Source organism: Canis lupus, chromosome 10 (assembly GCF_003254725.2).
Source record: "Canis lupus dingo isolate Sandy chromosome 10, ASM325472v2, whole genome shotgun sequence".
In the NCBI taxonomy this organism is placed as follows: Eukaryota; Metazoa; Chordata; class Mammalia; order Carnivora; family Canidae; genus Canis; species Canis lupus.
This window is the reverse complement of record NC_064252.1, coordinates 2,246,622-2,260,902: the sequence shown is the minus strand read 5'-3', so window position 1 is coordinate 2,260,902 and position 14,281 is coordinate 2,246,622. Positions and strand designations below refer to the sequence as shown.

At 42.4% G+C, this 14,281-nt stretch overlaps 1 protein-coding gene across 4 annotated transcripts; it reads right to left on the bottom strand.

The window, feature by feature from the left end:
* Positions 1-247: 247 nt before the first annotated feature.
* On the bottom strand, positions 248-13,562 carry ATP23 (ATP23 metallopeptidase and ATP synthase assembly factor homolog). Of its 4 annotated transcripts, none has more exons than XM_049115102.1 (6): positions 13,252-13,562; positions 11,005-11,050; positions 10,233-10,314; positions 6,280-6,417; positions 3,795-3,878; positions 248-695 (listed from the first exon to the last, which is right to left on the bottom strand). In XM_049115102.1, exons 1-6 carry the CDS (start codon positions 13,430-13,432, stop codon positions 492-494), a joined length of 735 nt encoding a protein of 244 aa, XP_048971059.1. In that variant the 5' UTR covers positions 13,433-13,562; the 3' UTR covers positions 248-491. The 4 variants fall into 4 exon arrangements, with proteins under 4 accessions (XP_048971059.1, XP_025332573.1, XP_035552289.1 ...); XM_025476788.3 differs by lacking the exon at positions 13,252-13,562 and adding an exon at positions 11,355-12,994; XM_035696396.2 differs by lacking the exon at positions 10,233-10,314 and having other exon boundaries at positions 13,252-13,331.
* Positions 13,563-14,281: the final 719 nt, after the last annotated feature.

The following is a 14,281-nucleotide window of genomic DNA, read 5'->3' as shown; positions in this document are numbered from 1 at the left end:
CCCAATTTTCATTCTTTGCATTTTTTACCATAACATCTCGATAAACATCCTATAATAAAATCAGTACATATTTCTTTACGTTTAATGTAAATACCAACAGTAGTCACCTTCATATATCAACAGTAGTCAACTTCATATAAGGACACATTTCACAGTTTTCATAACCAAATTTTAATATGTAACAAAAACAACTCACAATCTTAAAAAAACACACAAATAATAAAAAACACAAGTATAACACAGAAAATACAAAAATGTAATTTATTTGCCTTATTTATCAAATGGTTTACTATAAAGTTACAATTTTTGCCTTGGAGTTTAAGGCAGTTTCCCTTTTACCACAGTTACTTTTTCTGATCGTATGCTAGAATCAGTATCTTCTGTGTTTTACCTCTATTTAATTGATCATTTATATTTTATATGTTTGTCCACTTAAGAACCATATTTTCTTCATGATCACAGAAGCTCCGTAATATAAAATGTCATTGTCTTCATATATTTGAGTAATACCGATCACGATTTTGAAAGTCTCTATGTGCATATCTTGCATAAGTCTTGTTATGTGGGATCCTTCCAAAAGGTTCCTGGTCATTGAAACAAGATTCAAAAACTTCATCAACAGCCTTTTGGGCTACTTCTTTGCTGATATTCCTAACAGCCAGGATAGAAAGAATGGCTCTGTCTCGCACACAAGTCTAAGGAAAAAGAAAAGTATGTGGCTTTAATTTTATGTGGCAATTTCATCACGAAATAATGACATTTTATATAATGTCTGACCATAATCATAATTTTTTTTAAAGATTTTATTTATTCATGAGAGAGACAGAGAGAGCGAGAGCGAGAGAGAGAGAGAGGCAGAGGGAGAAGCAGGCTCGGCTCCATGCAAGGAGCCCAACATGGGACTCGATCCTGGGTCCCCAGGATCAGGCCCTGGGCTGAAGGCAGGCACTAAACCACTGAGCCACCCGGGCCGCCCCATAATCAGAATTAAATCCCTTTCGAACCCCCTTCCACTGTTGGTGGGAATGCAAGCTGGTACAGCCAATCTGGAAAACAGTATGGAGGTTCCTCAAAAAGCTGAAAATAGAGCTACCCTACAACCCAGCAATTGCACTACTAGGTATTTACCCCCAAACATTTGTATTTTGCACCCTGTCTTCAGATCACTGAAGGGGCACCTGCACCCCAATGTTTATAGCAGCAATGTCCACAATAGCTAAACTATGGAAAGTACCCAGATGTCCACAGACAGGTGAATGCATAAAGATGTAGGATTTATATACAATGGAATACGACTCAGCCATCAAAAAAATATATATAATCTTGCCATTTTGCAATGACATGGATGGAACTAGAGGGTGTTATGCTAAGCAAAATAAGTTAATCAGAGAAAGACAGTTACCATATGATCTCATTCATCTGTGGAATTTAAGAGATCACAGGGAAAGAGAAGGAAAAATAAAATAAGATGAAATCAGAGAGGGAGACAAACCACAAGAGACTCTTAATCATAGGAAATAAACTGAGGGTCGCTGGAGGGGAGGGGGTAGGGGGATAGGGTAACTGGGTGATGGGCATGTGATGTGATGAGCACTGGGTATTATATAAGACTGATGAATCACTGAGCTCTACCTGTGAAACTAGTAATACACTATATGTTAATTAATATGTAAATTTAAATTTTAAAAAATAAATGGAAAAAAAGAATTAATTCCCTTCCATATTATTTTATTAATTTCTGTCATTCTAAGTAGAAGTAAAAACATAACTCTTAAATTATAGAATATTTTTAGCTCAATCTAAAATTATTTAGGTATAAGTAAGACCTCCATTTTTTCATCTTCTCCAGATGTCATTCTCTGAAGTTGTAGGCAGTCCAACAAACAGTAACTCCCAATTTGCAAAAATCAAACAAACACACAAAACTCTACAAATAAGGTTCTGGTTGGATTTTTAATAAAATTTAAATAGATTTATTTTTTTTTCTTAATTTTTTTTTTATTTATTTACTTATGATAGTCACAGAGAGAGAGAGAGGCAGAGACACAGGCAGAGGGAGAAGCAGGCTCCATGCACCGGGAGCCTGATATGGGATTCGATCCCGGGTCTCCAGGATCGCGCCCTGGGCCAAAGGCAGGCGCCAAACCGCTGCGCCACCCAGGGATCCCTTTAAATAGATTTAAAATATACTTTACTTCTATGCCTTTTTCTTCCTTTACTTTCCAGCTGACTAATACTAGATAACCTATCCTGCATGTCCCATGGAGGCATTAGGAAGCTACACATACATATACACAAAATCTGAGGGTGTTTTGATTTTTCAGGAGAAAAAAAATCAAACAACTTTTTTTTTCCTGAGTGTTCTTTGCATAGGTATTAAATTGTCTACCTAAGAAAATAAATTATCTAGTTACATAGTAATTGGTTAGAATCTCTCAGTATTCTAAATATGTTAAGAAACAGAAGGTCTTATCATTTCAATTCTTAGAGAGCTTTAAATCCACTTATTTCTTCACAACCCCAAACTAAAGTTAAAAAGAAGGACTTCTAACCTTTTCATGAGAAATAATCGTCATTCATTCATTTTCTACATGTGTTCCCTGCTTCACTTCACCCTGGGCAGCACGCCTGAGCTGGAGATGCTCACTACTATTAGAATATAAATCAGTGCTTCTCGACCTAAATTACACTAAACATTGATTTTAAAAATAAACCCCAGGCATAAAAGAGTAAGAAAGAGAGGATGAGCCATAAGGAATTATGACAGCAATTGCCACTAAGAGGAAGTTTCTCCCTTCCAGGGGGAAAAAAAAAAAGATGGTAAAAAGTTGTCTCCTGGAGCTACAAGTTTGGGAGGCACCACAGTTCAGGCTTACTTCTTTCCAAATGTAATATAAGTTTCTGCTAAAACTATGTGAGTCTACCATATTTTACCATCAGTTATGGTAACTGATGTTTGTATCTTTGGGGTACATGCTGTACAAAAGCAGGGACTCCATTCTCTCAGACTGTTCTCCCTCAACTGAGCCCCTACTACCTCCACATAGTTTCCAACCTGTTGCTAGTTCTATTCATTTTCCTTTTTTTAAGATTTTATATATTTATTTGACAGAGACAGAGAGGGAGAGAAAGCACAGCAAGGGGAGCAGCGGCAGAGGCAGAAGTAGGCTCCTCACTGAGCAGGAAGCCTGACACGGGGCTTGATCCCAGGGCCCTGGGACCATGACCTGAACCAAAGGCAGACACTTAACCAACTGAGCCACCCAGGCACCCCTGTTCTATTCACTTTCTGCTGCTGCTACCCAAGGGAAAAAGAGGAGAGACTTATCATAGTCAAGTCTGTGCTAATTCAAAGCTTTGCTATTATGTCGTACAGCCTTTAAAGGCACATTAGTATGCAGCCATAACCTGTGCTGCAGGGTAGTCTCTGTTCTGAAAAGTACTACTTTTTTGTCTCGGGAATACTGTGGGAGTCGCAGAATAGAAGTCCAGGACTGAGGGGATCAAAGTTAGGCTGTGATTTTGTGTCCATTCTTCATCCACCTGCTTTCAAAAGGATCCCAAGAACAAGATCATATAGTTCTTTTCACTATTAAAGTCTCTCACTGAGTCACACAGCTTGCCTGTAATTAAAAAGTAGAACTAAATTCCACCTGTTTGGCATAAACAGTATATATTCTGAATTGTTTCCACAGTAGTTCTTTCACATTTCAAATACCAAATGTACTTCTCTTTATGCATTATTTCCACTCACAGCACTCTGGAGGGTAAGTGATTTCATATGTTAGTTTTACCTGATGATGTCGTTTCAATCCAAAATGCAACCTGAAAATTTCATTTACAAGTGAGCAGTCTCCACTAAGGTTAGCAGCTCGAACCTATCACAAAGACAGAGAGGCAAACAGAAAGAAATTAAGTGCTTGTGCTCTAAAAACTCTGTAAAAGAATTTAAAATTAACATGCCTTTCTGAGAATAGAGTATCCACAGGACTTTTTTTTTTTTTTTTAAGATTTATTTATTTATTTATCATAGACAGAGAGAGAGAGAGGCAGAGACACAGGAGGAGGGAGAAGCAGGCTCCATGCCGGGAGCCTGACGTGGGACTCGATCCCGGGACTCCAGGATCATGCCCTGGGCCAAAGGCAGGCGCTAAACCGCTGAGCCACCCAGGGATCCCCTCCACAGGACTTTTTTTTTTTTTTTTTTTTTTTAATTTTTATTTATTTATGATAGTCACACAGAGAGAGAGAGAGAGGCAGAGACACAGGCAGAGGGAGAAGCAGGCTCCATGCACTGGGAGCCCGACGTGGGATTCGATCCTGGGTCTCCAGGATCACGCCCTAGGCCAAAGGCAGGCGCTAAACCACTGCGCCACCCAGGGATCCCCACAGGACTTTTTTTAAAGGATGTTTTAAACTCTGACATAAGACTACATTAAGAAAAAGAGCTGATATCCATGGGCTAGACAATGCAAAATAAACTGTGGGTCGGGAGAGGGTCAACCATTTATCAAAGGGAATCTTCAAAACTTTACACTGTAACCTTATTGAAAGAACTAATTTCTTTTGAAACCAAAAATCAGAAAGTTGGACCTCAGAGTGGAAAAGTCCATGTTCTCTATGAGATACAAACATTTCTAGAAATTACCAAAAGGACTGCAAGAAAGCATTCTTCCAAAGATCTACAAACTGAATTTCAACGTAAGCTTAAAATTAAACACATTAGTATCCAAGACACTTTAAGAATAGGAACCTCCTGCCCTTAGCCCAAAATACTGAAACTCTCCTGGAACCTTCTTAAACCTCTGTAAATTCATGCTTTCCTCCAGGGCCTCAATTTTCCTATGAAAAATTAAGTTCTTGAAACTTAACCAAGAACATTCCAAGAACAAGAACATTCCAAACTGGTCAGGCAGGACAGCCTGAAGTTAGGATATATTTTCTAATTCACTATATTTTTAAGGTAAATTTTAGCTTCGATAGATGAAAAAAAAGTCTTAGAACTACCTACATAGATGCTACTGCCAAACTGGCCACATTTTTGCTGACATACTGCAAACAGAATGGCCCACTTCCTGTTACTTCTACAATAACATGGTCTCATTCCTCTGAGGAGTGGAAGGCACTTAACACACTGTAACTAGCTAACAGGCATTAATTCTCATAACACCCGAGAGAGATCTATTTAAAAACTCAGGTTTCAGTCTACTCTCCAAATAATATGAGTTATAATTAAATGCAGTGGGGCTGCTTATTAGTTTCAAGGGAAAGAGAAAATAACCCAAGTTATAAAGTATAAGCTTAAATTTATATTAGTTTTTTTTTTTTTTACTTCTCAGCACACTGCACTCTTCAACTAATGAAATGCAAGTATTAAATACATATGTCTCTCTAAGAGCATAAATATACTGCACTTCTGAGAGCAATCCAAAGTGCTTAACAATAAAAAACTTTTTATATGTTTTTGAGACTAAATGTTTTACTCTAGAGCAAGCAAGGAGCTTTGCCTACAGAAGGTAGACAGCAGGCTGGTTAAGAACCCTGGTTGTGGGACACCTGGGTGGCTCAGTCAGTTAAATGTCTGCCTTTGACTGAGGTCATGATCCCGGGGTCCTGGGATTGAGTCCCTCATTGGGCTCCCCACTCAATAGGGATCCTGCTTCTTCCTCTCCTCCTCACTTGTGCTTTCTGTCACTATCTGTCTCTCTCTCTCTCTCCCTCAAATAAATAAAATCTTAAAAAAAAAAAAAAAAAAAAAGAACCCTGGTTGTAATCCTGCCTCTGCCACTTATTAACCATGGACCTCAATAAATGTCTCCCTTTCAACATGTAGAACATGAGATCATAGCATCTACCTGGATGGACTGTTGAGAAGACTCAGTAAGAATCCACAAAAGGAACAGTGTTTGGCATACAGTCCCCAGCCAGTGTTAACCAGCATTAGTTTTTACATTTATAGTTTACTCCACAGGAAAATTGCTTATTTGGTTAAATGGTTAAAAATGGTTATCATAGGGACGCCTGCATGGCTCCGCGGTTGAGCATCTGCCTTTCGCTCAGGGCGTGATCTTGGAGTCCCAAGATCGAATCCCGCATCGGGCTCCCTGCATGGAGGCTGCCTCTCCCTCTGCCTGTGTCTCTGCCTCTCTCTCTGTCTCTCATGAATATTTGAGGGGGGGATGAGGGGCAAAGGGAGAGTCTTAAGCATTATATTTCAATTAAATGTTCAAACTTAAGAGTGTTCCAGGAGAAAAAAGTATCCTTTACAATAAAACTCACCTCTGAGCAGGCCAAATGTCTGACATCAGTGAACCAGTTGACATGAGCACGACAGTGATCGAACGCATGAACGAGCTCGTGGGTGACCACTCTGTTCATATGGGCCTGATTACGGATGTTGTTCTGGCACAAAACAATCTAGGAGGCACCAAAATAAGAAAAGTTCCATTATTTCTAACATCTACTCTATTTTGTAAATCCCATCTTCTCTATCTCATCCACCCACCTTCTCCTCCAACCCCACACCTATCCATCCATCAAGGCCTGGTCCTAACATACATGCTCCAACAAACCTTCCCAGTGACCAACTTCTCCCTCTTCTCTCTAAACTACAATAGCACTTAAATGCCATCCTCAGTGGGCTGCTGGACTCCACAGCATCATATTAGGAGTGGGCTTTGGAATGAAGCAGATGCAAACTCCAGCCCCACTCCTTACTAACTCAGTGACCTTGGGCAAGTTTCTTAACTTCTCTGTGCCTTGGTTTCCTCAACCATAAAAAGGAGATAATTAGAGTACCTACCTCATACAATTGTGAGAATTAAATGAGAATACATGTAAACTGCTTCTTATCAAGTTTCTGAATGAGCAATGAATCAACAATGAATGACCACCACTGTCTCATTCTACTAGAATTGCCAGGGAAAATCCTCAGAAAGACCTTCAGAAAGAAGTGCAAAAAGCCAACAGCACACTGAGCAGGACCCTATAAGAATAATAAAGACATGAGGGATCCTAATAACAATAGTTACCACTTGTGGTGTACTTACTATGTGCCAGACACCAGGGTATGTGCCAGATATTTTATATACATTCATCCAACATTCATCTTTCAACTAATATTTCTTACAACCTACTAGTAGATTCAGAGTCTATTTATAATTTATCATCTGTAATTATAATTTAATAATGTATAATCTTCTAATGGCACTAGAAATTAAACAAATATTTACCAAAATGTTTAAAGACATGCAATGACAGTTGTCACGAAGAAAAACCCAGGATGTCATCAGTGCATACAATGAGAATGCCTGATCTGGTCTAGAGGATTGGAAAAGGCATCTCTGCAGAAGGAATGTTTAAAATGGGATCTCATCGATGAGAACGAGTTAAATTTGAGAGGTGGGGAAGGTAGCATTTCAGACCAAGCAACCTGTGCAAAGGCAAGGGGCATGAAGGAATAGAATGTCTGAGACGCTGAAAACAGGCCTGCACTGCTGTAGCACAGAACTGTAAGTGACAGGCATGAAATAAGGCTGGTGAGGTTGGCTAGAGCCCAATCACCTTATCCTGAGAATAGTGGGTAGTCACTGAAAGGGAAGAGTGGAACAGGGGAATCCTTTTGTTTGTTTTTACCCTTTTGACTATAGTTGGAAAAATAAGCAGAAGATGACCAAAACTGGATGTAGAGAGAGACTAGCTCAAGACTAAGGAGATGTTCTAGGCAAGAGATAATGGTATCTGAGCAGGGATAGTAGGATACCTCAAAAAATATTTAGGTAGTAAGTTGGATAAAAGTTGGTGATGGATATGGAATATGGGAAGGGAATCAGAGGTGCAAGGATGATCTCTACATTTCTGCTTTGGGTAATAGGATAGATAGTGGTACCATTCACTGAGATATGCAAAACTACAACACCAGGTTGGGTGGGGACAAGGGATGATATAAACCATCAGTTTGAACTTGGACAAATTTGTGAGGCCTCAGGGGCCTCACAATTAGGTATTAGGTAGGTATTAAGTGAGCATTTGAATATACAGATGTGAAGCTAAAAAAGAGAGCTCCGACCTAGGAAAATAAATGAGATCCCCTTGGCAGAGAATAGAGGAAAAAAGGAAGGGGATTTAACACAAGGATTAAGAGATTTCAACATTTAACAGCTGACACAGGAAGGTGAGCTAGCACAGGAGTAACCAGCAGAGTGTCGTATACTGGAAACGAGAGGAAGAAAGTGTCTGGCATTATCACCACTGAAATCAAGTGTATGCAAACTATATGACCCAGCAATTCTGCTCCTAGACATATACTCAGGAGTAACTTTTGCACATGTGCACCAGGAGAAAAGGTGAAAAATACTCACAGCAGCATTGTTCATAATAACAGTCAGAAACAATATTAAATACAGTAAACTGCAGTACAGGCATACAGTGGAATAGTATACAGCAGTCCAACTACATAAAGGTGTTGTACAACAAAATAGAAGAATCTCACCACACTCAACAAAATAATTGTTACAGAAGACTATATACCATATGATTTCACAAAACCACAAAGTATCACATAGAGCTCAAAGTATTCCATGTATAAAACTTCAAAGCAAGGCAACTAAATAACATGTTGTTTGTATACAGAGATGTTAAACCATTCAGAAAAGCGGGAAATGATTATCACAAGAGTCAGACTAAGAAAGGGAGAGGAAATGTAGTCCAAGAGGGGCACACAATCTTCTGAAGTCCTGGCAGTGTTCTATTTCTCAAATCTGGGTGGCAGTTAGACAGGGATTTGTTTTATTACTATGACCAAAAGCATACATACAGGTTTCTTACTCTTCTGTATGAATGAGACACCTCATAATACAAATATAACTTAAGAAAATAAAAAGAGATGGGCAGCCCTGGGTGGCTCAGCGGTTTAGCACCTGCCTTCAGCCCAGGGCGGGATCCTGGAGACCCAGGATCAAGTCCCGCATCGGGCTCCCTGCGTGGAGCCTGCTTCTCCCTCTGCCTGTGTCTCTGCCTCCCTATCTGTGTGTGTGTGTGTGTGTGTGTGTGTGTGTGTCTCATGCATAAATAAATAAAAATCTTAAAAAAAAAAAAAAGAAAGAAAATAAAAGGAGAGAGTGCCCAACTATGCTCAACACTGCTGAGAAGATAAAAGTTCAAAATGTCCACTCTATTTAACCCCAAGGGGGAAATGAATTCACCTAGACCCATTTTGAAAGCTATACGTATTATTATTATCAGCTTCCAAATGAGAAAACTGAGAATAATGCAAATAACTTGCCCAAGCTCCACAGCTAATAAGCAGGGGAACTAGATTTGAACTCAACTCTACCAGACTCCAAAACCGAGCCCTTTCACTCTTATGCTCTTATGCCATGTTTCTTTTTCTCATGATTACTGTGAAGCAGCTATAAGTAACCAAAATACATGTACAATTCCCCAGGAAGAAACAACTAAGTATCATTAAACAGGGGTATATGTTCAAGATGGAACGAGTTACTTATGAAAACTTCATCCACCCTCATCACAGGTCCTAATTCTTCTACCAACTCCAAGATGCTGTCAAAACCCTCCAATTACTTAAAACTAATATTTATTGAACATTTAACTAGGCTTACTATGATAACCACCTTACACAAAGTATCTCATTTAATTCTCATAACCATACTATAAGATAGATATAATCATTACCCATATTTTCCAGATGAGAAACTTATTCCCCTAATCAAAAATATGTAAACGTATATCCCTTCTCACCAGGTAAAGGTAAAACTCTTTAGTTCAGTATTCAAAGCCTCCCACCATATGGCTTACCTTTCTTTCCAATTCTATTTCCCCATATTCCCCACACATTCCTGCCCCCCAGCTACACTAAACAATGTGCCACTCCCCAAATACGCCTTGTCCTTTCCCAACACACCACCTTTGCTCATGCTACCCCTTCTTCGGGCAACAGTCTTCATCTTCTTTGCCCCTGAAGAAGCTTTACATGCACTTGCTGAATCTGTGGGTATTTTGCAATCACATCACTGTCCCATTATGGTAACCACATCCCCTACAATAGTTTAACCTGCCTCAAACTTTATGACTGTCTTATCTCCCCTGTGAGAACATAAGCTACTTAAGAGTGAGAACCGTAACTAATTCATTTTAGTGGCCGAAAAGAATGGCCAACATGCCAAGGTGTTAGCAATTATCGGGAAAGAGAACAACTTGGCAAAAATGCCTACCTGAGATGTCGAAGCATCAAAACCTCCACTGACATTGCCATTACAGTCTTCACAAGAAAAGTGTCTTTCTTTGTTAACAGCACTAAAAGGCAAGAATGGATTAAAGAAACAGCATCCAAATCAGTGTGCATGTGGTTCAGGGGGAAAAGCCCTGGGCGAGGAATCAGGAGCTCCACATAATCAACACCCCCTCCACCACTAACACATAAGAAACCTTGGGAAATCTTCACGACTAAGTTTTCTCATCTGTGAAATAAGGAAATCATCCCTGCAAAATCTGTCCTCGATCAACTTCCATGACATGATCCCATAATGCATTTGGTCCACTGATTAAGACCGCATTAGAAATACGCTAGAGTTGCTACCTTCAGGCCAGGAGGTTAAGAAGTGGACCTCAGACGTCACCTCCTCTAATCATCTCAAAGTTAAACAACACCTGGAAGGCTCCTACCTAACAAGCTGAGATTTCTTCTCCATGAAGGACAATGCTGAGGCTGGAAGAACGGGAAAGCCAGGTTCGGTAATTATTTATAAGACTTTACATGTGGTCTTTACTAAACACTGGAGGTAATGGTAGAGCCAGAGACTTAAGAGTTAGGGCAGAAGATGTAGGAAGAGAACACCACCTGCCTGGAAAGAATAGCCCATCACCACCTACCATATGGGAAAGGCTTTGTGGCCTAAAGTGAAAAACTGCAAGTAGCTCCAGTTTGGGGTTTTCATGTTTTTAGCAACCAGAACAGAGACGAGCAGTATAAAAATGATTACTTACCAACCTGAGTGCTTCATGGCATCAAGCAGAAGTTTGACATAAGGATCTAAAAAGATATTGATTCAATTAAATATGCTAGTTAGAAAAATAGCACCAATTAAATTACCCAAAAAGCAGTATATTATCAAAAAGTAACGCACAAATCTTAATGAAGTAATACTATCTTAAAATTGTTAAAAATGGATATGAAAAGACCAGCTTAAGTTAACATAAAAACAAGTCTTTAATGAAATAAAACACTGATACAAATATCAAGATGGGCACTATTAAACATCTTCAATAATATAAAAAATGATTTTTAAAGCCCATTTTTAGCTACATGATCGAAAACACTGTATTAAAGCATATACCGAAATAATGCGGGAATTTGGGGTCACATCCGTAGAAACGAACTGCAGCACGGTACCCAGATTAGAAGAAGGTAGTTAAGTAGCCCCACTGGCATCTTTCCTGGTCAGACCACAAGCTAACAGTAGACCTTTCTAAGTACCACGCTCTAAACAGGAACTGCCAACTGAAGCTCTTCCATGGGGAGAAGGCAACTAGAACAGTACAGGCCTTCAATCAGTAAGAAGAAAGGAGCTGTGGATTTGGAAAGGAGAATAAAAAACTTAACTAGGACCACAATGGCTTCAAGTATTTGAAGGAGTGCCATGTGGGAATAAATCCCATCAATATTTTTTTAAAAGGCAGAACGAGGACCAAAGAATAGAAGTTACAGAACAAGAAAGGATTTTTCCAACAATTAAAAGGTGTTAATAAAATAGACAAATAGCCAGGGCACCTGGGCGACTCAGCGGTTGAGCATCTGCCTTCAGCTCAGGTCTCAATCCCAGGGTCCTGGGACTGAGTCCTGCATCGGGCTCCCCGCAGGAACCCTGCTTCTCCCTCTGCCTGTATCTCTGCCTCGCTCTGTGTCTCTCATGACTAAATAAGTAAAATTAAAAACAAACAACTACCTGGTGCACAACTTCTCTAGTCTCAGGGACATTGCACTAGAGTTTTGTTAACTCCTTAAGAGTCTTAAACCTACTTGTCCTAAAGCAAGGTTACTTCATAGCTGCCAATCACAGTTCAAAAGTTAAGCACCCAAAGATTTTCCAATCTTCTTGAGGTTACCTGCATACTGGGGAATCAAGGGAGTGGGAAGGAGGAGCGGGGTTATGGGAATGATGAGATTGTATCCCTGTGGAAATGTGTATGGAACGCCTCCTAGGTTCTGGTGTGCGGAAATTCAAAGATGAGTAAGGACCAGGACTGTGCCTTTTAGAGGTTTGAAGTGGAACTCAGTGGAAAGAGCATGGGCTGCAGTTAGACATGGGTTCAAATTCGTATCCCTTCCCTTATCGGGTGTGGAAGACTGGCTTAACTTCCTGATCCCCTCCATCCCTATCTGCACACACAAAGAGGGAAGGGTTGGGGGATAAAAATTTCTCTCTTAGGGTTGTGAGAAGTAGGTTTTATGAATGTAAAGTGTGAGCATATATCCTGACACCTGATATACATTAAAAAAATACTCAGTACTAATAATTATTTTACTGTTAACACTCTTAGGAGGGGGCAGGATAATAAAGCAGTAACCTATACCTATCCTTCTCATCTCCCACTACTTTTTTTTTTTTTTTACTCACCTGTTTTTTGCTTTCAACACTTAAAAAAAACACCCAACTTTGATTCCTTTTCTTTTTCTATGTTTTGGTTTATATCATATAGCCAAATGTATTATGGCCCAGGACTCCAGGGACTTGACCTGAAGGCTCAACCACTGAGCCCCCCAGGCGACCCGGGCAGCAGGGAGTCGAGCTCCTGTTTAACCCACAGCAGAGGTTCTGGACCCTTTGGAGATCGGGCCTCTTCGAGACTATGGCGGAGTTAGGAACTTTCTCCCCAGAAAAATGCATTCTGGTGCGCACACACGATTTTATAGTCCGTTTCCGAGGTTTCTACCCTCGGCAGCCCGGCAGGCGTAGGAAGGTTAAGAACGCCTCACAATCAATCAATCAATCAATCAATAAAATAAAAATAAATTTAAAAAATTAAATAATTAAGTGAAATTTAAATAAAATAACGCCTCCCAGCCAAGAGCAGCTGGCAGAACGCGGCTGCTCGGAAGCCGCCCCGACCGCCGCTGCCCCCTCGCTGCCCCCTCGCTGCCCCCTCGCTGCCCGGGCTGCGCGAGCGCGGAGGCCTCCCGCCCGCCCGCCCTCCGGCCCGACCCGGGGCCCACCGCCGCCGCCCCGCTCCTACTTGTCTCCAGCGTCTTCAGGAGCAGCCGCTGGCACCCCTGGTCGTTGGAGAAGACGCTGGAGAGGAGCCCTTGCCCGGACCCCCCCTGGGCCCGCCGCTCGGGGAACACCTGGCACGCGACGCGCTGCTGCTGCTGCTGCTGCTGCTGCTGCTGCTGCGGGGCCCCCGCCGCGCCCGCCATGCCGCCCGGGCCTGGCCGCTCTGGCCCCCGCCGCGGCGGCCCGCACCAGCCCTGGGACCGCCAAGCGCCCTCCCGCCCCCAGCCGCTCAGGTCCTCCCCCGCCCGGCGGGCCCCGCCGCAGAGCGCCGCTGAGGACGTTGGGGCCGCGGGGCCTCGGAGCCCAGCAGCACGCGGGGAGGGGCGGGGAGGGGCGGGGCGGGGCGGGGCGAGCGGCGGGGCGGGGCGGGGCGGGGCGGGGCGGGGCGGGGCGGGGCGAGGCGCCGGCCAGAACAGGGCGCGGGTCTGCGGATCTGCGGGCCGCCGCTGTTGCCGCCGCTGTTGCCGCCGCTGTTGCCGCCGCCCCTCAGCGTGGCGGTCCGGACCTCGCAAGGTGGCTCGGGCTCGTCACGGGCCCTCCGCCCTCAGTACTGTCCAGGAGCCCCTCGCGCCCTGACGATCTCGGGCGCCCCCACCCCTTTTCCACCTGCAGGCCGATGGCCATCTCCCCACCTATCTCCTGACGTCCCAAGCCGTGGAAACAGCAGTACTTTTCAGAAACGTTTGAAAGCTGCAATTATAATTACTGGGTATATCAAAACCCTCCAGGGATCCCTGGGTGGCGCAGCGGTTTGGCACCTGCCTTTGGCCCAGGCCGCGATCCTGGAGACCCGGGATCGAATCCCACGTCGGGCTCCCGGTGCATGGAGCCTGCTTGTCCCTCTGCCTGTGTCTCTGCCTCTCTCTCTCTCTCTCTCTGTGTGACTATCATAAATAAATTTAAAAATTTAAAAAAAAAAAAAAACTCCAAATGTGAGACCCAACTACTTTTTTCCTGCCTGCCCTGGGCCCGCTGGCCCATCCTACTCTCTT

What these genes read in the sequence shown, in the direction of transcription:
- ATP23 (XM_049115102.1), bottom strand. Translation starts at nt 13,432, where the DNA reads ATGGCGGGCGCGGCGGGGGCCCCGCAGCAGCAGCAGCAGCAGCAGCAG. An exon ending in GCCATGAAGCACTCAGGTTG is followed by an intron (nt 10,315 to 11,004) that starts GTAAGTAATCAT and finishes CTTGCCTTTTAG; the next exon opens with TGCTGTTAACAAAGAAAGAC. An exon ending in TTGATGCTTCGACATCTCAG is followed by an intron (nt 6,418 to 10,232) that starts GTAGGCATTTTT and finishes GGTGCCTCCTAG; the next exon opens with ATTGTTTTGTGCCAGAACAA.